The 25225-nt window shown below is 41.4% G+C and overlaps 1 protein-coding gene and 1 pseudogene across 3 annotated transcripts in view; both read left to right on the plus strand.

Annotated features, from left to right (window-relative positions):
- The first annotated feature begins 2660 nt into the window (after positions 1-2660).
- DNAAF4 (dynein axonemal assembly factor 4) overlaps positions 2661-25225 on the plus strand; it is a 62739-nt gene continuing 40174 nt past the window's right edge. For both annotated transcript variants that reach the window (XM_081292755.1, XM_081292756.1), the window contains exons 1-3: positions 2661-2845; positions 3176-3323; positions 9446-9579. In XM_081292755.1, coding sequence (XP_081148881.1) covers positions 2723-2845; positions 3176-3323; positions 9446-9579 — 405 coding nt within the window. In that variant the 5' untranslated portion in view covers positions 2661-2722. The remainder of the gene's footprint in view (positions 2846-3175; positions 3324-9445; positions 9580-25225) is intronic.
- LOC308648060 (dnaJ homolog subfamily A member 1-like) lies at positions 19460-20648 on the plus strand (annotated as a pseudogene). Its single transcript has one exon. The product of its transcript is annotated as a dnaJ homolog subfamily A member 1-like (transcript).

Genomic DNA, 25225 nt, shown 5'->3' on the forward strand with positions numbered 1-25225 from the left:
GGTTGTCACTCCTTCTCAAATTCCTTCAACTTAAAATATCTATTAAGATGGGCTGGGGTTGTGGCTCGTAGTGGAGTGCATGTGCATGTGCAAGGCCCTGGGTTTGATCCTCAGCACCACATAAAAAAAATAATAAAATAAAGCTATCATGTCCATGCACAACTAAAAATTTTTTAAAAAATATATATATATATACCCATTAAGCCAAGGAGTTATATTTGGGATCTCCTTCCTGAAATTTATCAGTAGAATTACCTTCACTTTTTGAAATCATGCAATTTAGAGGGAATCTTTCCTCTCTTAAAACTGTCCCTAAATTCTAAAAGCCTCTTACTGAGATATCCCATGGCTTTTGTTCTCTCTTGCTCAATAAGTTGAACTCAGGTTGTTCGGCCATAGGTGTACTTATGGCCCTTGGCTATAAGGCAATGAATAGTATATATATACTATTTCAGATATCTTTACATTAGCATGCCTTTTCCCGAACATCAGTTATTAAATTTAGCTCAAGTTTTCAATATTTTACTTTATGGTTAGTGCTTTTTTCTTTTATTCAGTTTTTCTTTTTCTTTAGTACCGGGGAGATGGAGATGGGGAGATGCCTCTGTCTCCCTAGTAGCTGGATTACAGGCGTGTACCAGGATGAACCCAGGGGTGTTTTACCACTTAACTACATTCCCCAGTCCTTTTTGTAATTGGCACATCAAAATTATGTGTAGGCTGGGGATATAGCTCAGTTGGTAGAGTGCTTGCTTCGCATGCACAAGGCCCTGGGTTCAATCCCCAGCACCACAAAAAATAAGTAAGTAAACAAACAAATATATAAATAAAATTATGCATTCATTGTGCCATATTTATACCTGCAAATAACAAAATTTGATAAATTTCCCAGTACCTTCCCTTTTCCCTTCCCTTCCCTATCAACTGTTATTGTTATTATTTTAATTAGCGTATTATAATATTATACACACATATACATGTGAGATTCATTGTGGTTTATTCATACATAGACATAACATAATTTGTTAGAAACTTTTTATTTTGAAGCAGGATCTTGCTACATTGCTGAAAGTCTCACTAAATTGCTGAGTCTGGCCTGGAATTTGCAATCCTCCTCCTCAGCCTCCAGAGTAGCTGAAATTACCAGTGTATGCCACTGTACCTGGTGATGTCACCAGAAAAGAGAGGTCTCTTAAGAAGGGTCTGAGGAATTCCTGGAGAGAAAGGGCAATTTGACTTACGACCAACAGAGTTCTTGGCATACGTGATCAAAAAGAGTTTCAGCACACACCAGTCAGAGCCATAGAGGTTTATTTAGGAAAAGAGAAGTACATTCAAGAGAGAATGTGGGCCATCTCAAGAGAGAAACTTTTGAGGGTAAAGCAAGGAATATACATTCAAGAGAGAATGCAGGTTGTCTCCAGAGGGAAAGACAGTCTTGTATTTTTATATAATAAGAGAACCTATACTTTAAATTTTTATATGAAAGAGACTCATAAACTCTGTCTTTTGAAGACCATATGGAAAAAGTAGGGGTAGTATAAAAGGGGGGGGGAATGCCAAAAACAAAATGGGGTGAAAAAAAAGAAAACATTCATAGAAGTCATACATTTTTCAGTTTGCAGATACCAAGGGAGAAAATTCTAGATGACTCCCACTATTCAAAGTTATCAGAAGCTTAAGATAACGAATTGCTGACAAAGTTAGTTAAGGTAGTCAGTGCCCTGTTTGGGGGAAAAGATATTTTCCCTTAAGTTTACAGCTCCTAAAGTTTTCTCAAGGAATTTCTCCAGTGCTTTGAAATGTGTGTAAATTGTCTCCAAAAGTAAAAAGTTTAAAATCCAAATTCCTGGTGACAAGTAAATTGCAGTACTAAATTATCATATGAATTAACTATGCTAGCATCATTCTAGTAATTTATTAAATGGAATTACAGAAATAGCCCAGGGAAAGAATATTGGGATGGGAGTTAAGAGATCTAATAGCTGTTCTATCACAAATCTATGTGACAATGGTTTTAAGTGCATGGATTTTAGATTCCTTAAATACGCAGGATAAAACTACACAACCTTCAAGTTTCTTTGCAGCCCTAAAATTCAGAATCTGCTGAAGTAATTGTAAAATGTACCAGTGTAAATCCAACTTATCCTACTATTGAGTTGCAGCAAAGTACATATCGGCTGAGCCATAGGCCCTTTCTCCCCGGTTTTCAAATCTTGGCGAACCCTACCTAGGTACTTTGGTGGCCTTAGAGCTGTAGGATTTGGAGAACTACGAAAGGGCACCAAGTTCCCGGTATGACCCTTTTCCTCAATAGGAACATCAAATGGTGCTAACTCCAAATAGCCTTGGTCAGAACAAAGGTTCAAGGTTCCAGTAACACGCAGGTGTCACACCTGCTCCTCGGCCGCTTTCCTGAGCCATTAAGCCCACATCCTTTCTTTGCATTCTAAGGCATGAAGACTGTTCTTAAGTCTACTTTTTGGAAATTCAAGCAGCAGGAGTGGAGGAAGGCAACCCCCAGGAAGCCGACTGACACTGCAGTCCGATGCGGGGCCTGACAGTCACCAGATGACAGAGGGCGCCCGGGGCACGCTGGGAGCCAGGGGCTCCCCGCCCGGCCTGACCCGGAAGGGGTGACGCGTGGTAACCCCAGCTTCCCTAGAAACCGAGGAGTCGCCGGCAGCAACCCGCGGACCCTCCCGCTCCTGTCACTCCCGGGATGCCGCTGCTGGTTAGCAATTACAGCTGGCAGCAGACCAAGACTGCGGTCTTCCTCTCCTTGCCCCTCCGAGGCGTCTGTGTCAGAGACGCGGACGTGTTCTGCACCGAAAACTATCTCAAGGTTGGGACGCTAGTCGTGCCGACCGCCCGGGGGTGTGGCCCGAACCTTCGGCGACTGCGCGGCTGGGCGCGCGCAAAGCGAGCCTCCTTGCAGAGGACCGTTCTCAATTTTTCTTTTCTTTTTTTCTTTTAAACAAACAGGTGACATCTCATCTGTAGATAAAGGACATCAGCTCAGGGCTTCTTCACGTCTTGCTAAATTTTGCTACCCAGAATAGATTTAGTGAAGCTTTAGGAAAATTAGTTTGGCTTTTTAACACGGATTTCTTTTAATGCTGGTATCGTTAATTTGTGTGACCAGCCAAATTTCTGTTTTGTCTCTTCTGAACAGGTGAACTTTCCTCCATTTTTATTTGAGGCATTTCTCTATGCTCCCATAGACGATGCAAGCAGCAAAGCGAAGATTGGGAATGACACTATTGTTTTTACTTTGTATAAAAAAGAAGCGGTCATGTGGGAGACGCTTTCTATGTCAGGTGGTAAGTTCTTTATTAAAAGATATTCATCTGCTTGAGCTTTTTTCTGATTTATATCTTTAAAAAATTCTTTGAAACAGCTATATTGTGTAGGGGAAGAAAAACTTTTCTACATTTTATAGCTTGGTACATGAAAAATCTGGCAGATTAACAGGAGAAAGTGCCTACAGATTTATTAACTTTTAATATTATATATTTAGCAGCATTGCAGAAAAAGAGTGAATAACTCAAAAAAGTGGTGAAATTTCAGTTCATATAGTTTTTTCCCCCGTATTGGAGATTGAATCTAGGGATGCTTTACCACTGTGCTACATAAGCATTGCTTTTTATTTATTTATTTTTAAATTTTGAGGCAGGGTCTCTAAGTTGCTGAGGCTAGTGGACTTATATAAACCTTCTTAATAGGGGAAGGTGAAGGAGAAAGAGTAGGCCACTTAGGACAGCATGTATTTAGGAAAGACAAATGGGTTTTTTAAAAGAATAGATGGGAAATATAATAGTTTGTATCAAAGTTTATTAGAGTGCATTGTGGACTTCTAATCTGCACTCCTGTGCTAAGAGTTGATAGTAGTTAAACAGGGCAGCAGATGCCTGTAGTCTCAGGTACTTAGGAGGCTGAGGCAGGAGGATCACTTAAGCCCAGATGTTGAATGTCAGCCTGGGCAACACAGCCAGATGCCATATTAAAAAAAAAAAAAAAAAAAAAAAGGAGCCAATACTCCCTGGTTAATGAAACCCCAAGGGAGGGGATTTATGACAATTGGGTTTTTTTATGAGAATTTGTTATTGGACATTAGGCAGGTAAGAGATCAGGGAAAGCATCTATTTGATCTTTTGCAAGTTCTTTCAGCTCAAAATAATCAGTATACCAAAGTATCATATTTTGGTGTGGCATGCCTTGAACTCCTTCAATTGCTCTTCTAGATTAAAAAAAAAAAAAGACACATAGATGCACCTGCATTAAAATGAGATAGTACTGCCAGGGTTTGGTGGAGCAAGCCTGTAATCCCAGTGCTTCTGGAAGCTTAGGGGGGGATTCCAAGTTTGAGGCCAGCCTCAGAAACTTAGTGAGAGCCTGTCTCAAAAACTAAAAAGGGCTGGGAATGTAGCTTAGTGGTTAATTTCCCCTGGGTTTAATACCTGGTACTCCCCTACTTAAAAAAAAAAAGAGAAAGAGAAAGTGCTTCAGCTACCACTGGGGTTATGGCTTAGCGGTAGAGTGCTTGCCTTGCATGTGCAAGGCCATGGGTTTGATCCTCAGCACTACATAAATAAATACATAAAATAAAAGTTATCATGTCCAACTACAAAAGATAAATATTTTTTAAAAATAAGCATAATGATGGAATTATTCAAAGTTAGAACACATTAAGCAGAAGAGATGGGGGCTTTTATCTTAGGGTTATGCCTTCCTGATGTGGCCTTTAAGGAAAGCTTACTTTGTGTTAGATACTAACATATCTATTAATTCTTGAAACAACTTATCATTTAGGTATTGTTATATTTTTTTTAAGTGTAGAAGGATTGAATAATTGGCAAAAATCACACAGCTAGTCACTGGCAGGCTGGAACTAGAGCTTTAGTAGTTTCACTCTAGAGCAGAGGTTCTCAACCCTGGCTACATATTTGGATCACTTTTTGAATTTATAAAAAATACAGACATCTGAAACTCATCCTAGATCAATAAAATTAGTTTCTGGGAGTGATACCCAGGAACTGGCATTTAAAAAAAATTTGTAGTTGTAGATGGACAGAATGCCTTTATTTAATTTATTTTTTTATATGGTGCTGAGGATCGAACCCAGTGCCTCACACATGCTAGACAAGTGCTCTGCCACTGAGGTACAGCCCCAGCCCATGAATTGGCAGTTTTTAAAAAGAGCTTTCCAGGAATTATACAGCCAAAGTTGAGATCTCTGTGTAAACCTAGTTTCCTGTATTCTTAAGTAGTATTCTTTTCTACTGCCCAGCTCAAGCTTTGTGGGTCAGTAATTGTCTTCTACTGCTTTACCTTTATTTTCCTCCTTCCTCTTCTAGTTGCCATGTCTTCTAGTACATTGTATCTACTACCTAGAATTTCTCATAGGCTTCTGTCATTTTACTGTAAGTATGTGCTATTAAGAATGGAAGGACGGGCTGGGATGTAGCTCAGTGGCAAAGCGTCTGCCTTGCATTCGCAAAGCCCTGGGTTCGACCCCCAGTTCCAAAAAAGACAAAAAAAAGAACCCCACCAAAAAAAAAAAATAAGATTAAAAAAAAAGAATGGAAGGAGGCTGTGATTGTGGCTCAGAAGTAGAGCGCTTGCCTAGCATGTGTGAGGCACTGGCTTCGATCCTTAGCACTACATAAAAAATAAAAAAGATATTGTGTCCACCTGTAGCTAAAAAATAAATAATAAAAAAAGAAAAGAAAAAAAGAATGGAAGGGACTGCAACCATTCTTTATATTAAGACTCTGTTGGTGGCTGGAGCTATAGTTCAGTGGCAGAGCACTTACCTAACATGTGTGAGGCACTGGATTCAATTAGCAGTACATAAAAATAAACAAATAAAGGCATCTACAACTACAAAAAAAAGAGAGAGAGAATGTTGGGCTAGGCACAGTTGCGCATTCCTGTAATCCCAGTGGCTTGGGAGGTTGAGGCAGAAGGATCATGAGTTCAAAGCCAGTCTCAGCATAATATATATATTATGGCTGGGGATGCAGCTTCGTGGTTAAGTACCCCTGGGTTCAATCCCCCCTTCCCCCCCCCAAAAAAAAAAACACTCTGTTGGTATCTTACAGTGGGATTTAATTTTTAATCCTCAAGACCAGCACTGAGGTAGAGTTTTTTCCTCCTATGATCTAGTATTTTAGTTCAGACAATACTTACTAAGGTAGATTTCCATAGAAATGTTATTTGATTTCTTTAATGAGTTCCAAATTATCCTAAGGAGTTTTTAAAAACCAGATTCCTGTTTTCCCACCCCTGCCTTCCTTTGTGACTCAGTGATTTGTGATAGACATATCATAAAACATTCCCAGAATCCTTTGTAAAGCATAATAAGATGCACACATAGTGCTGAATCTGTGGCTCTGAGGTCTGTCACCTTCAGAAGTCGACTTGTGGCAAATATGGCTACCCTGCCAAGTGCAAGAGAAAGTATAACTGGAGTGCCAACACTCAAAGACAAAGTACCACCAGATATGGTTGAATGAGGCACATAAAAATTGTACACACAGATTCAGGCATGGATTCTGTGAAGGAACAACTCTTAAACCCAAGAGGGCAGCTGTTGCAACATCCAGTACATTTTGAGAGTTTCAAGCCACCCAGTAAATGTTCTGGTTTTAAAAAATAAAAAACAAAGGCTGGGAATGTGGTTCAGTGGTAGAGTGTCCCCTAGAATGCACAAGGCCCCAGGTTCAACTTCCAGCATCACAAAAAACAAACAAACAGCACAACCAGGGTGTTCTGACTTCTGAGCTAAGACTAAGTGTTAACACTTCCATTTATGTTGACTCTTCCTAATAATTTTAATTTTGATGTTAAGTGGGACTAGAACCATCATCTATTGTAATGGCTTATTTAAAAATAAACAGATGAGGCAAGCACATCCCCAAGTGATTCTGATGGGTTAGGTTTGAGAATTACGGACTTAGATGTTTATATGTGTGTCTTTCTGGCCAACAAATTCCCCTAGGAAGTATTTTATCCATGATCTTCTTAGTATATAACAGGAGGGTAATTATCAGGAAAACTTAATACTTTTTCTACAACATATTATCTGACATTAAACACTTTATTCTATGTCAAATTCTAATCTTTCTTTCTTTTTTTTTTTTGGTATTGGGAGTTGAACCCAGGGGTGCTTACCACTGAGTCACATCCTCCAGCCCCCCCCCTTTTTTTGATTTTATTTAAAGGCAGAGTCTCACTGAGTTGCTTAGGGCCTTGCTAAGTTGCTGAGACTGGCCTCAAACTCTCAATCCTCCTGCCTCAGCCTCCTGAGCCACTAGGATTACAGGCGTGCGCCGCTGAGTCAGGCTCAAATTCTCATTTTAACCTAATAGCAACCTTCTCCAGAAGTGAGAGGGGAATTTTCTTTCATTATAATCTGTCTTACACAGCTGTTTGTATTGAAAGGCTACTTGATTCTCCTCTTTCATAGTTATATGGACAGCCATATTAGCAAACATTTTCTGTAAAGGATCAGATAATATTTTATAGACTTTGCAGGTCAAATGGTCTCTATCTCATCCACTCAGCTCTGCCACCGTAGCACAAAAGCAGCCACAGATGATAGATATTTGTGGATGCTGAAATTTGAATTTAATCTAAGTTTTATTTGACACTAAATTTAAAAAAATTTTTTTTGATCATTAAAAATGTGAATGAAGGCTGCCAGGTGTGGTGCTGCACGCCTGTAATCCCAGTGGTTCAGAAGGCTGGGAGGGAGGTTGCAAATTCAAGGCCAGCTTCAGCAACTTAGTGAGGCCCTAAGCAGCTCAGTGAGCCCTGTCTCTAAATAAACTACAAAAAAGGGCCAGGGAAGTGGCTCAGTAGTTAAGTGCCCCCTGGGTTCAACCCCTAATACCAAAAAAAAAAAAAAAAAAAAGTGAAGGCTGAGGCTGGAGGAATGCAACTTAGCAAGGCCTTAAGCAACTTAGTGAGACCTTGTCCCCCTCACCAAAAAAGCGGGGAGTCTGGGAATGCGGCTCGATGGTTAAGCACCTGTGGGTTCAATCTCTAATTCAAAGAAAAAAAGTGAAAAATTAGTCATAGCTTGTGGGTTAGAGAAACAGTATTCTAGATTTGACTCCTGGATAATAGTTTGCAAGTCTCTGATCTAAACTAATCAAAAGTCTTAAAACTAACTTACATAGCAATTAATAGACATTGATTCTACCTCAGAAACTAGGTTTCAGATTCCTCTAGAATTGAAACTCAGTTTCACTTGCAATTCAGTGAGATTATTTATTTAACAATCTTTTTTTCACATAAAATTCTGTGGACCTCCAGCCTGTGCTTTAAGCTTGTCTGCCTCCTTACTCAAAGCATATTTGCTGCTCTTTTTTTTTTTTTTTTTAAATCTGGCAGTGATAAATATTGAAGCCAAGGCCATGCACACCTTGGGCAAACGCTCTACCACTGAGCTACATCTCAGCCCTTTTTGTTTTTTATTTTGATATTTGCTACATTGCCCAGGCTGGCTTCAACTTTGTTATTTTCTTGCCTCAGCCTCCTTAGTAGCTAGGATCACAGATGTGTTCAACTACACCCCCCATGCCCTGCCCCACTTAATTTTTTCTTTAAGTTCCTTCTTGATACACTCTTCATTTAAGTATGGAAAATTTCATTTGTAAAATTGTATTCTTTTGATTTTTTTTCCTGCTCCAGAAACTATCCAATTGTCTGTTTCCTTCTTTCTAAATAGAAGAGGATTGGGGAGAGGCCTCAGACCTACCTCCTGCCCCCACCCCCACCAATTTCCTCCTCTCTCAGATTCTTTCTCTCAGGTTCTGATTTCTCCTTCCCCAAGATAATTTACCCATTAAAGGACCACAGTCTGCAGTTTGTAAAACACTGAGCTACAATAAATATAATTGCAAATGGTAAAGCTGTACATAGAACATGTCAATGCTACTTTGGAATTTTCTTGGGCCTGGCCCTCTCTTCTTTATATGTATGAATGAATACTATGTTTTAGAAGATGATTGATTATTTCAGGTGGATTATTTCAAGTGATCTCCACTCATCTTCCCTTCTAGGAGATACCAAGGGATGAATCACTATGATCAGGTTTATAAGCAAATAGCAGTAGTTCTCAACAGAAAGGAAGGAAGACAAATGTATTCTCCTGTCTCCTATTCTTCCATCTTTTCTCCTTCCTCTCTCCTCTCTTCTCTCTCATTCCTGTGCATCCCTCTTTGATCCCTTCCTGTCCCCCCTCAGTATTATTATTACCATAAATTGTTTATCTTTTTAATGTTAACCCCTGGTCAGTTGAATATTAAAACATATTTTTACTTCTTGTGAAGTTGGGTCAGAATAAATCTCATCTTGATTTAGTATATTAAGTAGTTTTCTCCTAAGTCAAAGAATTTATCATAATCCTGGTTTACCAATATTCCTTATATTTTAGTGGACAAAGAGATGATGCAGATAATAAGAGAAAAATCTATTTTACAAGCACAGGAGAAAGCAAAGGAGGCTACAGAAGCAAAAGCTACAGCAAAGCGAGAAAATCAAAAATATACACTAAATGTCATGATGCAGGTAAGTTGCATTGATAGGAAAGTCCTCTGAAGAGATAATAGTAAGGATGTGAAGACAATTAGTTTCAATCATAATAGTTCTCAACATTTGATTATAGAACTTACTATGTTATATGAGCCATCTGCTAATTGCATGTATTCTGGAAAATCTGTGAAAGTCAAAGTTTTAGTACTTGGGTGGTAAGCTGGGTGCTGTGGTGCGTGCCTGTAGTCCAAGGTACTCTGGAGGCTGAAGCAGGAGGATTGCAAGTTGAGGGCAGGCTGGGCAACTTAGTGATACTCTGTCTCAAAATGAAAAATTAAAAAGGGCTGTGGACATAGATTAGTGGTACACTTGCCTAGTGCTAGGTCCTTAGTTCAATCTACAGCACAGGAAAACAAAATTAGAACTTCTCTTTCTGAGAGTGACTCCTAAGAAACTCTAATATTTCCCTGCCTTTAGTTAGCTATAAGAAAATTCTCTATTCTCAGCACTGAAAAAAAAAATCTCTGACTTCCCTTGTCTGATAATAGGTCATTAAGCGCCCCTTTGATTTTTCATCTCACTCTAGTTAGAATGGCAATTATCAAGAATATAAATAACAATAAATGTTGGTGAAAATGTGAGGAAAAAGGTACACTCATACATTGTTGGTGGGACTGCAAATTAGTGCAACCACTCTGGACAGCAGTATGGAGATTCCTCAAAAAACTAGGAATAGAACCAACATTTGACCCAGTCACCCACTCCTCACAAAAGATTTTAAATCAGGATACTACAGTGATGCAACCACTTCAATATGTATAGCAGCACAATTCACAATAGCCAAGCTATGGAGCCTACCTAGGTACCTTTCAACATATCAATGGATAAAGAAAATGTGGTACACAATGGAATATTGCTTAGCCATAAAGACTTTGTATATTTGCTGGTAAATGGATGGAATTGGAGACTATCATGCTAAGTGAAATAAGCCAGTCCCAAAAAGACAAAGATTGAGTGTTTTCTCTGATATGTAGAAGCTAGTCCAAAATGGGATAGGGGGATAAAAAAAAAAAGAAAGAAGAAAGATCAGTGGAGTAGACAAAGAAGTATGAAAGGAGGGGATAGGGAAAGACAGTGGAATGAATCTGTGAGTGTGTGTGTGTGTGTGTGTGTGTGTGTGTGTGTATGTATAGGAACATATGAATATACCACAGTGAATCTCACCATCATGTACATCCACAAGACACTAATTAAAAAAAAAAAAACAAGTAGAGGGACTGGGTGTGTGTTTCAGCGGTAGAGCATTCCTCTAGCATGGGCAAGGCCCTTGGTTCGATCCTCAGCACCACATAAAAATAAATAAATTAATTAAAGATATTGTAGGGGGGTTGGAAAGATGGCGGCGATGGGAGTAAATCACCCCAGTGCGCCGCGTCACCGTGCGGGAGAAAGACGAGGTGAAACGGCTGAAGGCTACCTTGTTGGGAATTTCCAGTGAAATTGAGGTGCTCCAGAATCTAGAGGATGGATTTCCAGCGCGCGGGATTCAGCTGCGGGGGCTCGGTCGCAGGCGATTTCTCTGCACGGAGGGTAGCAGAGCCTGGTCGGCGGACCGCCCCGCGGATGGAGTCTAGGGTGCGCACTGGGTAGCAGTGAGGTACCGGAGAGGGAGTACAGCGATGCGGATTCAGGGGGCTCCTGCCAGCGGTGCACTGGCCGTGCTTAGTGCTGAGTTCCGGCTTTGAGACAGAGGAGAGAAGCGGTCCAGTTCGATTCTCGACACCGGTCGGACCACGGAGGAGGACAGCAGCCGCCATCTTGGAGAGCTGATGTAATCATCCCTGTTTTCTACTGATCTCAGCTCATTCAACTACGGAACAGGTGATTTCAGGCTGGTACTTGCCTGCGTCTCACAGACAGATCGCTCAGGCTCGGGACCGGAGAACCTGAGGAGAATACTCTTCGGGGCTCGCTCCTGGCAAGGCGTGCGCCAGACTTTGAGCGGCTGGATTCTGGCTCCCCGGGCTGCTTTGGCCCGGGGCTGGGGAACCTGCGGGGACTGCGTGCTGAGGCCAGCTCCAAGTGGAACGTGCACTGAGGGGCGGCTGGGCTCTGACTCCCGGAACAGTTTTGGCCCGGGGCTGGGGAGCCCGCGGGGACTGTGTCTTTGACCCTGCTCCTAGCGGAGCGTGCACCGAGCTGGGAGAGTTTGGAGCGGCCGGGCTCGGGCTCCCGGGGCTGCTTTGGCCTGGGGCTGGGGAACCCGTGGCGGTTGCTCTGTGGAGCCTGCTCCTAGCAGAGCGTGGCTGGGATTGGAGAGGCCGGGTTCTGGCTCCCGAAGCTGCTTTAGCCCAGGGCTGGGGAACCTGCGGGGACTGCTTCTCGGTCCGGGTCCTGCTGAGTGCTGTGGGGGCCTGGGGGGCAGAGTGGAGCTGCCACCTGCGCCCAGAGCAGGCCAAGTGACCCGCCGGCGTGGTATCACGACACCCCAACTGCAGCTGGGGCCGAGGAGAGTAGCCGCCCACGCCTGGAACAGGACCAGCGACCTGACGGCGCGGTAACCAAGTCACCCCATTTGGAGTGGGGGCTGTGAAGAGCCGCCGTCTGAGCCTGCAAGGTAGGCAGACCTGCGACCCACTGGCAGGACAGGCTCGGCAGCCTGCCAGTGTGGTGGACAAGTAGCATCGAGGCAGTCACGTCACACTGGTTGGAGTGGGGGTGGAGCAGAGCCGCCGCCCATGTCCGGAAAAGGCCCAGCGACCCGTTGGAGAGGCAGTTAGGTACCCCCACTGGGAGTGGGGGCTGAGCAGAACTGCCGCCCGAGCCTGCAAGGTAGGCAGATCTGCGACCCACCGGCGGAACAGGCTTAGAGGCCGACCAGCGTGGTAGACACGTCACACCAATTGGAGTAGGGGCAGAGCAGAGCTGCCACCCACATCCGGATCAGGACCAACGACCCGAGGGCGGGGTAGTTACATCACCACAATTGGAGTGGGGGCAGAGTAGAGCCGCCACCCGCGCCCGCAGGGTGGGCAGACCTGCGACCAACCAGCGAGGTACATAGATCACCCTAATTAGAGGAGGAGCACAGCCAATACCTGCCCTGCAAGAGAGATCTCCCAACTATACAAGAGCAATATAAATAAATAGGGGGAAAATTTCAAAACCACAACAGTTTCACCAAGCAGAAAGAAACGCAAGCAGTATGAAACAACAAGGAAAGAAAGGACCACAAGCAATGCAGGTCAACTCAACTCTAGAAGAGGTAATAGCTGCAACAGATGGAATGTCAGATAAAGAGTTCAGGATATACATGCTTCAGATGATCTGGAGTCTCAAGGAAGACATGAGACAGCAAAATCAGACAATAAAAGATCACTTTGACAAGGAACTACATAAACAAATCCAGGAAGTAAAAGATCAATTTCACAGGGAGATAGAGGTAATAAAAAACAAACAAATAGAAATCCTAGAAATGCAGGAAGCAATAAACCAACTTAAAACCTCAATTGACAATACTACCAGCAGAGTAGATCACTTAGAAGATAGAACATCAGACAATGAAGACAAAGTATTTCAACTTGAATAGAACATAGACAGCTCAGCAAGTCTGCTAAGAAACCATGAACAGAATATCCAAGAAATATGGGATAACATTAAAAGACCAAACTTAATAGTCATTGGGATACAGGAAGGCACAGAGCTCCAAACCAAAGGAATAAACAATCTATTCAATGAAATAATACGAGAAAACTTCCCAGACTTGAAGAATGAAACAGAATCCCAAATCCTAGAAGCCTACAGGACGCCGAAAGTGCAAAATCATAAGAGATCCACACCTAGACACATTATAATGAAGATGCCCAACATACAGAATAAGGAGAGAATTTTAAAAGCTACAAGAGAGAGAAAGCAGATTACATTTAGGGGTAAACCAATCAGGATAACAGCTGATCTCTCAACACAGACTCTGAAAGCTAGAAGATCCTGGAATAACATATTTCAAACACTGAAAGAAAATGGGTTCCAACCAAGAATCATGTATCTGGCGAAATTAAGCTTCAGGATGGAAGATGAAATTAAAACCTTCCACGATAAACAAAAGTTAAAAGAATTTGCAGCTAGAAAACCATCTCTTCAAAAAATCCTTGGCAAAACATTACAGGAAGAAGAAATCGAAAATAACATTTAAAACCATCAGTGGGAGGTAGGACAGTAAAGGGGGGAAAGTAATCAAAGAGGAACACAAATCAGGTTTAGTAACATTAATAAACAAATATGGCTGGAGGAACAAACCATATCTCAATAATAACCCTAAATGTTAATGGCTTAAACTCTCCAATTAAGAGACACAGGCTAGTTGAATGGATCACAAAACAAGACCCAACAATATGCTGCCTACAGGAGACACATTTGATAGGAAAAGATATACATAGACTGAAGGTGAAAGGCTGGGAAAAATCATTCCACTCATATGGACTGCGGAAACAAGCAGGAGTGTCCATACTCATATCAAATAAAATAGATTTCAAGCCAAAGTTAATCAAAAGGGATAAAGAGGGACACTGCATACTGCTCAAGGGAACCATACACCAACAAGACATAACAATCATAAATATATATGCCCCAAACAATGGTGCAGCTATATTCATCAAGCAAACTCTTCTCAAGTTCAAGAGTCTAATAGACCACCATACAATAATCATGGGAGACTTCAACACACCTCTCGCACCACTGGACAGATCTTCCAAACAAAAGTTAAATAAGGAAACTATAGAACTCAATAACACAATTAACAACCTAGACTTAATTGACATATATAGAATATACCACCCAACATCAAGTAGTTACACTTTTTTCTCAGCAGCACATGGATCCTTCTCAAAAATAGATCATATATTATGTCACAGGGCAACTCTTAGACAATATAAAGGAGTAGAGATAATACCATGCATCTTATCTGATCATAATGGATTGAAACTGAAAATCAACGATAAAAGAAGGAAGGAAAAATCATGCATCACTTGGAGAATGAACAATAGGTTACTGAATGATCAATGGGTTATAGAAGACATTAAGGAGGAAATTAAAAACTTCTTAGAGTTAAATCAAAACACAGACACAACATATCGGAATCTATGGGACACATTGAAAGCAGTTCTAAGAGGAAAATTCATTGCTTGGAGCTCATTCCTTAAAAAAAGAAAAAACCAACAAATAAATGATCTCATACTTCATCTCAAAATCCTAGAAAAAGAAGAGCAAAACAACAGCAAAAGAAGTAGAAGGCAAGAAATAATTAAAATCAGAGCTGAAATTAATGAAATCGAAACAAAAGAAACAATTGAAAAAATTGACAAAACTAAAAGTTGGTTCTTTGAAAAAATAAATAAAATCGACAGACCCTTAGCCATGCTAACGAAGAGAAGAAGAGAGAGAACCCAAATTACTAGCATATGGGATGAAAAAGGCAATATCACAACAGACACTTCAGAAATACAGAAGATAATCAGAAATTATTTTGAATCCTTATACTCCAATAAAATAGAAGATAGTGAAGGCATCGATAAATTTCTTAAGTCATATGATCTGCCCAGATTGAGTCAGGAAGATATAGACAACCTAAACAGACCAATAACAATAGAGGAAATAGAAGAAACCATCAAAAGACTACCAACTAAGAAAAGCCCAGGACCGGATGGGTATACAGCAGAGTTTTACAAAACCTTTAAAGAGGAACTAACACCAATACTTTTCAAGCTATTTCAGGAAATAGAAAAAGAGGGAGAACTTCCAAATACATTCTACGAGGCCAACATCACCCTGATGCCTAAACCAGACAAAGACACCTCAAAGAAAGAAAACTACAGACCAATATCTCTGATGAACCTAGATGCAAAAATCCTCAATAAAATTTTGGCGAATCGGATTCAAAAACATATCAAAAAAATTATACACCATGATCAAGTAGGATTCATCCCTGGGATGCAAGGCTGGTTCAATATACGGAAATCAATAAATGTTATTCACCACATCAATAGACTTAAAAATAAGAACCATATGATCATCTCGATAGATGCAGAAAAAGCATTCGACAAAGTACAGCATCCCTTTATGTTCAAAACTCTTGAAAAATTAGGGATAACAGGATCATACCTCAACATTGTAAAAGCAATCTATGATAAGCCACAGGCCAGCATCATTCTAAATGGAGAAAAATTGAAGGCATTCCCTCTAAGATCTGGTACAAGACAGGGATGCCCTCTCTCACCACTTCTGTTCAACATAGTCCTCGAAACACTGGCCAGAGCAATTAGACAGACGAAAGAAATTAAAAGCATAAAAATAGGAAAAGAAGAACTTAAATTATCACTATTTGCAGATGATATGATTCTATACCTAACAGACCCAAAAGGGTCTACAAAGAAACTATTAGAGCTAATAAATGAATTCAGCAAAGTGGCAGGATATAAAATCAACACGCATAAATCAAATGCATTCCTGTATATCAGCGACAAATCCTCTGAAACGGAAATGAGGACAACTACTCCATTCACAATATCCCCCCGAAAAATAAAATACTTGGGAATCAACCTAGCAAAAGAGGTGAAAGACCTATACAATGAAAACTACAGAACCCTAAAGAGAGATATAGAAGAAGACCTCAGAAGATGGAAAAATATACCCTGTTCATGGATAGGCAGAACTAACATCATCAAAATGGTGATATTACCAAAAGTTCTCTATAAGTTCAATGCTATGCCAATCAAAATCCCAACAGCATTTCTTTTAGAAATATATAAAACAATCATGAAATTCATATGGAATAATAAAAGACCCAGAATAGCAAAAACAGTGCTAAGCAAGAAATGTGAATCAGGCGGTATAGCGATACCAGACTTCAAACTATACTACAGAGCAATAGTAACAAAAACAGCATGGTACTGGTACCAAAACAGGCGGGTGGACCAATGGTACAGAATAGAGGACACAGTAACCAATCCACAAAACTACAACTATCTTATATTTGATAAAGGGGCTAAAAGCATGCAATGGAGGAAGGATAGCATCTTCAACAAATGGTGCTGGGAAAACTGGAAATCCATTTGCATCAAAATGAAACTGAATCCCTTTCTCTCGCCATGCACAAAAGTTAACTCAAAATGGATCAAGGAGCTTGATATTAAATCAGAGACACGGCGTTTGATAGAAGAAAAAGTTGGCTATGATCTACATACTGTGGGGTCGGGCTCCAAATTCCTCAATAGGACACCCATAGCGCAAGAGTTAACAACCAGAATCAACAAATGGGACTTACTCAAATTAAAATTATTTGGACCCTTCACAGGTCAGAAACACAGGTAAAGACCACCTGGGGCTTGTGATGACATCTAAAGTAATGTCTACCATGCGGCCTGCGCAGTGGTTTCATTAATGAGGTTCTAGGCATAAAGTTAGTTAGAAGAGATCGAAATAAAACACACAAACCAGTTACCTTATTTATATTGCTAGGTCCGAGACGGCTCACCTCTCTGGTTCCCACCTCTAGCCGCCCAGCAGGGCAGCGAGGATTACTCAGGGCTAGCAGGAGAGAGAGAGAGTGAACACGCCGGGGAGTAGCCTTTTATTGGGGAACAAGAGATTCAGGGGAGAATTCCATCCAATGAAGGTTGAGGGGGGGCTGCACTCCAAGGTCAGGGTCAGTGATTGGGTCCCCGGGGTCAGTGGTCAGGCACACCCCCACACGGATGGGCTCTCTCATCAGGAAAGGGTCGGGAAAGCTTTGACATAGCCAAAGCGCCTCAGGCCCTTAACGGGAGTCACCCAATCACGTGTTAGAATGGCTTCCCACAGTAATGGAGTGGAGTGGGGTGTTAATCTATGGCATCTGATGCTATCTCTAAGTAGATAGTATCAGAACTGAACAGGATTAAAGAACACCCAGATGCAAAACTGATTGCTCACTTGCTGGTGGGGAAAAATTCTTACACATCTGGTGTTAGAAGTCTGTGTTGATTGTGGTGGGAGATGAGAGGAAAAATAGACATTTTGTTTTTCTTAGATTCAACCTCTTTCTCCTTATTGCAGGGTAATAATTTGCTCTGTAACCTCACTTTTCTTATGAGTCCAAGAAAACTTGACTTTTAGTTTTTCTAACTTTTTCTTATTGTAAGAATAGGAGTAACAATTTTAAAGCTCTTTTCTTGTTTTTAAAATTTATTTAAAGTCTCCACAAAAACCCTGTGGGGTTTGGAGAGCTCCCAGATGGCTGGACATTTGGGGCTTCCTGGAAGGTGACACACTTGAAGAGGGCAAAGCCACAAGTTTTTGCTCCCTCACCCAGAAATGAGTCATACCTTTTGCCAACAAAGCTGCTGAGTTCTTTTTTGCTAAAGTCATGTTGGTAAAACTGACCGGCTCATCATCCTAGCTAGAAGTAAGTAGTTAGGAGCATTTTCAGGAAGGGCACAGCTTCCCTTTGTTCTAATCTATAACTTTGTCAGTTTTCAATTTGCAGTTTTCCTTTGGTTAAATTCCAGTGCCCTAAAATGATTGTTTTTGATAATTCTCTCCAGTTTTATCCTTGATATTTATGGAGAGGAAATGGCCAGCCTTTCATATCGCCATAAAACCTGAACTTTTTTATTTTGCATATGAATTTTACATTTATTTACCAAGTTTCCTATGATTCCTTTTGGTATTTTGATTGAATTTACATTGACTATAAATTAATTTGCAAAGTATAAATCTATTTACAGTACTGAGATTTACTTTCAGGAACATTTTCAGGAACATTCCTTTATCTTCATTTATCTTTATTTATTTGGATTTACTTTATGTCCCTTAGGAAAATTACGTAGCATACATATAAAACTTGCTCATATTTTGTTAAGTTTATTCTTAGCATTTTAAGAATTTTTTTTCCTGGATACCAGGTATTGAACCCAGAGCGTCATGCATGATAGGCAAGTACTGTTCCACCAAGCTATATTCCAGCCCTTCATTCTTAGCATTTTAAGTTTTTCTGGGTACTGAGGCTTTAGTTCAGTAGTAGAACACTTTCCTCCAATTCATGAAGCCCTGAGTTCTGATCCTTAGCACTGCAAAAAAAGAAAAAAAGTGTCTAAACATTGTCAAATGTCCCAGAGTGGGGAGGGGCAAATCGCCCCAAATCAATCACTATAGTGTTCCTTATTTTGGAGTCTTTCCCTGTCTATCTCTTTGATATGTTTGTTCTTGAGTTGGATCCTTTTATGTTAAAAGGTAAATATATGTAAAGAGTTTCCCTGAGTCTTGTGAGTTCTTGTAACAAATGATTGGAGATTTTTAAAAAAATTTTTTTTTGTTGTTGATGGATCTTTATTTAATTTATTTATTTATATTGGTGCTGAGAATCGAACCCAGTACCTCACACTTGATAGGCAAGTGCTCTACCACTGAGCCACAACCCCACCCCTGATTGGAGAGGTTTGTGAAATCCTCCACTTTTCCACTGGTCAATTAGAAGTATCATAGCCCGGGACTTATTACTGGTATCTATTTGAGGGCAGGGCAGTTTTGTGAGACTGACCCTAAACCTGTGGGATCTGGTGCTAAGTCCAGGTAGATAGTGTCAGAATTGAATTGTATTATAGGACACCGAGTTGGTGTTAGAGAATTGTTCAGTATAGGAAAAATCCACACATCTTGGTGATAAGAAGTGAAGTATAAAATATTCTGAGAACCAGTCATAGTGACACACACCTAAAACCCCCAGTAATTCCAGAGGCTGAGGCAGAATTGAAAGTTCTAGGCCAGGAACTTTCCAGAATGCTCGGTGAGAGGTGGAGGAGCAGCGGCTGCCCGGGCTGCACACAGTTACACGCTCCTTCCCACTCCCTCACAACGGCCCCAGCCCACTCACCGGCTGTAGAAAATGGTGAAAGAAACCACTTACTATGATGTTTTGGGGGTCAAACCCAGTGCCACCCAGGAAGAATTAAAAAAAGCTTATAGAAAACTGGCCTTGAAGTACCACCCTGATAAGAATCCAAATGAAGGTGAAAAGTTTAAACAGATTTCTCAAGCTTATGAAGTTCTCTCTGATGCCAAGAAAAGGGAATTATATGACAAAGGAGGAGAACAGGCAATTAAGGAGGGTGGAGCAGGTAATGGTTTTGCTCCCCCATGGACATCTTTGATATGTTTTTTCGAGGAGGAGGAAGGATGCAGAGAGAAAGGAGAGGTAAAAACGTTGTGCACCAGCTCTCAGTAACATTAGAAGACTTATATAATGGTGCAACAAGAAAACTGGCTCTGCAAAAGAATGTGATTTGTGACAAATGTGAAGGCCGAGGTGGTAAGAAAGGAGCAGTAGAGTGCTGTCCCAACTGCCGAGGTACTGGAATGCAAATAAGAATTCATCAGATAGGACCTGGAATGGTTCAGCAAATTCAGTCTGTGTGCATGGAGTGCCAGGGCCATGGGGAACGGATCAGTTCTAAAGATAGATGTAAAAGCTGCAATGGAAGGAAGATAGTTTGAGAGAAGAAGATTCTGGAAGTTCATATTGACAAAGTCATGAAAGATGGACAGAAGATAACATTCCATGGTGAAGGAGACCAAGAGCCAGGACTGGAACCAGGAGATATTATCATTGTATTAGATCAGAAGGACCATGCTGTTTTTACTCAATGAGGAGAAGACCTTTTCATGTGTATGGACATACAGCTGGTGGAAGCATTATGTGGCTTCCAGAAGCCAATATCTACTCTTGATAATCGAACCATAGTCATCACCTCTCATCCAGGTCAGATTGTCAAGCATGGAGATATAAAGTGTGTGCTAAATGAAGGTATGCCAATTTATCATAGACCATATGAAAAGGGTCGCCTAATCATCGAGTTTAAGGTAAACTTTCCTGAAAATGGCTGTCTCCTGACAAACTCTCTTTGCTGGAAAAACTCCTACCTGAGAGGAAGGAAGTGGAAGAGACTGATGAAATGGATCAGGTAGAACTGGTGGACTTTGATCCAAATCAGGAAAGACGGCGCCATTATAATGGAGAAGCATATGAGGATGATGAACATCATCCCAGAGGTGGTGTTCAGTGTCAAGCCTCTTAATGGGGCCAGTGAATAACACTCACTGCAGGCATTTTATATGCAGTAGTGAGTGAGTGAAGGACTATAATCATAATATGCTCACTACTTGCTATTGTTTTTGTTTTAATATTCAATTATAGTAGTGTTTTAAAAGTTAAATGAAGAATAAATGCAAATACAAAAGCTCTGACTTTGCCCTGTATGTATGATGACTTCAGTGTGCAAGAAGTTGTTTAATACCTGTAAAGACTACTTTTAAAAAAGTTCCCCTAGCATCTGTTAGGCCAGACCTTGTAATTGATTTTGTAAGGGTTCGGCGAATCGTTGGAGAAAGAGACCACAAGTGACCAGCTTCATGCAATGAGCAGGAGGGAGTTTATTGAAGAGGATCCTAATTCAGCGCGCTGAGGCTCAAGGCTCACTCAGGAAGGGAGAGCGGCCCAGAGCCCAGAGCAGAGGTCAAGCAGAGCTTAAGTACACTTTTTGGGGAGGGCGGGGGTTTTGCATACATCAGAACAAATCATCATGAGGCGCAGGAAAATTGAACAACAACTCTGAGACATGATTAGCACATTTATTGGCGGGAACAGGTGTGGGGGGGTGATTGGTCACTCCTAAGCGGGTACACATTCAAACTGATTGGTTCGAGCCCTGTGACAAACTGCACAGGGCCCTAGGCTAAATGGCCAGTAGTTGTTTTAACTATCTCAGGAATTTCAGGTTCTGGGTGTAGCAGAGGAACTTAACAATACCTAGTCTTTTACATTTTAATTCAAGCTTTGCAGCTTAGAAACTTTACAATGCCCGGTCTTTTACATTTTAATTCAGGCTTTGCAATTTAGAAGCATTTACATTTTAATTCAGGCTTTTGCAGCTTAGAATCAGCTTAGAAATTTTACCTTTAAAATTTCAGCTGTGGGGGGGACCCAACATGGCGGCCGGCGAAGAAGCAGTATTTTCAGGATCTCCACAGTAACGCGTTCAGAAAGACCCATTAATACACCTAGAATCTACCTACGGAGGGACTTCTAGCAAAATTCCGTGGAAAGGAGACCTGCCGGGAATCAGTAAGTTTATCAGAGGTGACAGTTTGTCCTAGACGAGTGAATCTTGGCCACGCGGTGCAAGGGTTCAGTCTCACTGCCAGCCGCCGCCAAACGGCGCCTCCGGCGCCGCCTGCCTGGTTCTGCAAACAGCCCCAGGCGGCCGAGCCCAGCGATAAGGGTCCCCGCCCGCACGCCAAACAGCCCCCCACCCACCCAGCGCAGGAGGCGACGTGAAGGGAATCTAACCAAGCCTTTATGAAATAGCGAACTGGGCTGCATACGGGGGTTGCTGAAGTGCTGAAACTGGTGCTCAGAGTAGCGGCTTTAATAGAGACTTTGCACAGCTTGTTAGAGCTCCTTTCACCATTAGTCTGTATGGACCACCCGGCCAAGCAGCAGAAAAAAAAACAAAAAGATTGAAAAAGAGACGCTTGGCTCCCGGACGCTTTCCTGTTCAGAGCCACGGGCGCTTTGCGCCCATATGCTTCCTCTTTCACTTCGCCCCCTGCGGAGAAGCTGAATGGGTAATCAGCAGTGGATCTTAAGTACCTGAGGCAAAGAAAGCTCAGTACACCCCGCCCTTTTTTTTTTTTTTTTTTTTGAATAATGTCTATACAGGGAGAGTTAGTGGTCTGAAACTGTTGGCTGGGCTGGGGTTTCGGGGCCGAAAACCCACTCCACGGGAGCTGCCATTTGCTTTCGGCATGCTGCCTTGATGGCCTTGTCTACACGGTCCAGCAGCCACATCTAGAGACTGGAATTGGGCTGCATGCCGAGCCCTGTCCTCTGAAGGCTGGACCACGGCCTCAAGCGCCTCGGTCGCCTGTTCCCTGCTGCACCTTGGGGCAGAGCCTGCTCTGGGGTCGTTGGGCATCCCCCTGCGAGGGGACCCGTGCTCCGGAGGAGGGGGTTGGAGAGCCGCAGCGGCAGCCGCTTGGGCCCCAGGAGCTAGGCACCGGGCCGAGGAGCAGCGGAGGCCGCGGCGGCGCTGCTAAGGTCGTGGACCAGCGCGGTGCCCAAAAACGCGGTTATCGCTCCCACCAGGACTGACAACAGAGGTCCCTTGCACCAGCTACCAGGGGAGTTGCTACCTGAGGGCAAACAAACTCGCTGGGGGTCCTCAGCCCCAAGCCCTGGGGGTCCGAGGGAGGAAAACAGAAAGGGTGTGCCCAGGCATCCTGGAAAACAGGGCTCCCAGGAGCAGCAGACCCGGCGTGTGGCCAGTAATGTGGTAAGCATCACAGGCGAGTGGGGCCTGGATTGAGGAACCACAAGAGAAGGACCTAAGCACTCAGGACTGGAGACTCGCACAGTATGGGAAGAAGAGCTGAGGCACAGTGATCGGTTTCCACCTATCAAGAGGAGAAGCCTGGCCCAGCGGGCATAGCTCCACCTACTGGAAGAGAAGTTAATCGAGCTCTATGACTGCATTTATTATTATTATTATTATTCTTTTTTTTTTAATGATTATTATTAGTATTTTTTTTTATTTTCACCTTTTGTAGTTGACATTGTTGTTGTTCTTTAACTTTCTTATCAATGGTTTCAATTTTTTTTAATTCTTTTTATTCTATTATTATTACTATTCTTTTTTTAAACTTCAATTTCCATTTTTTAATACCATTATAATTTTTTGTTTGTTTGTTTTAAATTTTTATTTTTTCATTTTTTCTCTCTTTCATCTCACTTTTCTCTTTTGTCTATTCATTTCTTTTCAACTTTCTTATTCCCCCTCTCTTGAACCCCACCTGCCTACACTCACTCTCTTTAGTGACTTCTTCCCTTCCCCTCTAATACCTCTCCTCCCAAGCATCAAATAAATTTATAAGAGTAAACAGTAACTCAGCAGTCAAACAGAACAAGAAGTATCATGAGCATAAAAAAGCAAGGAAGAAAAGGAGTACAAACAATGCAGGACAGCCTAAATATTCAGGAGGACCTGGAGTCATCAGAAAAATGGCCATATAAAGAACTCAAGGAACACCTTAGACAGATGGAAAGGAACCTTAAAGATCACATTGAAAAGGAATTACAAAAACAGATAAAAGAAGAAGTTAAGAATCTTTATCAGGAGATAGAGATTATTAAAAAAAATCAAACAATAATTCTAGAAATGAAGGAAACGATAAACCAAATTAAAAACTCAATCGAGACTATCACTAACAGAGTGGAGCAAGTAGAAGCCAGAACGTCAGATAATGAAGACAAAATATATCAACTTGAAAAGAGTCTAGCCAACTCAGACAGGCTGGTAAAAAATCACGAGAAAAACATCCAAGAGATTTTGGATAACTTAAAAAAACCAAACTTACGAGTCATCGGGGTAGAGGAAGGCACAGAGATTCATGCCAAGGGAATGAATAACCTGCTGAATGAGATAATTACAGAAAACTTTCCAGAAATAAAAAAGGAAACAGATATACAAATTGTAGATGCATACAGGACACCGAGCACACAAAATCACAGTAGACCAACGCCAAGACACATTGTTATGAAGCTATCCAATATACAGAACAAGGAGAAAATATTAAAAGCTACAAGAGAAAAGAGACAGATTACATTTAGGGGTAAACCAATAAGGTTGACAACGGATTTTTCATCACAGACGCTGAAAGCGAGAAGAGCCTGGAACAACGTATTTCAAACACTGAAAGACAATGGATGCCAACCAAGAATTCTGTATCCAGCAAAATTAAGCTTCAGATACGACAACGAAATAAAAATCTTTCATGATAAACAAAAGCTAAAAGAATTTGTAGCCAGAAAACCAGCATTGCAAAGCGTCTTGAGCAAAACTCTACACGAGGAAGAAATGGAAAACAATAACCAAAACCATCAGCGGGAAGTGCCTCGGTAAAGACAGAGGAAGGGGGGAAAGCTAATCATGGAGAAACAAACTAAATTAGGGTGAAAAAAAAAAAAGATAAATAATCAAACATGGCAGGAAGTACAAACCATATATCAATAGTAACTCTAAACGTTAATGGCTTAAACTCTCCAATAAAGCGACATAGGCTGGTAACATGGATTAAAAAAACAAACCCAACAATATGTTGCATCCAGGAGACACATCTGATTGGAAAAGACATACACAGACTCAAGGTAAAAGGTTGGGAAAAAATATACCAAGCACACGGTCCTCGTAAGCAAGCAGGCGTGGCCATTCTCATATCGAATAAAATCGACTTCAAGACTAAGTTAATCAAAAGGGATAAGGAAGGACATTATATACTGTTAAAAGGAACCATTCACCAACAAGACATAACAATTATCAATATTTATGCACCAAATAATGGCGCTGCGACGTTCATAAAACAAACTCTCCTCAAGTTCAAGAATCAAATAGACCACAACACAATAATCATGGGTGACTTCAACACACCTCTCTCACCATTGGACAGATCCTCCAAACAAAAGTTGAATAAAGAAACTATTGACCTCAATATCACTATCAATAACCTAGACTTAACTGACATATATAGAATATATCAACCATCATCAAGTGGATATACTTTTTTCTCAGCAGCACATGGAACCTTCTCAAAAATAGAC

Source organism: Spermophilus citellus (assembly GCF_964194105.1).
Source record: "Spermophilus citellus genome assembly, chromosome: 4".
Taxonomy (NCBI): domain Eukaryota; kingdom Metazoa; phylum Chordata; class Mammalia; order Rodentia; family Sciuridae; genus Spermophilus; species Spermophilus citellus.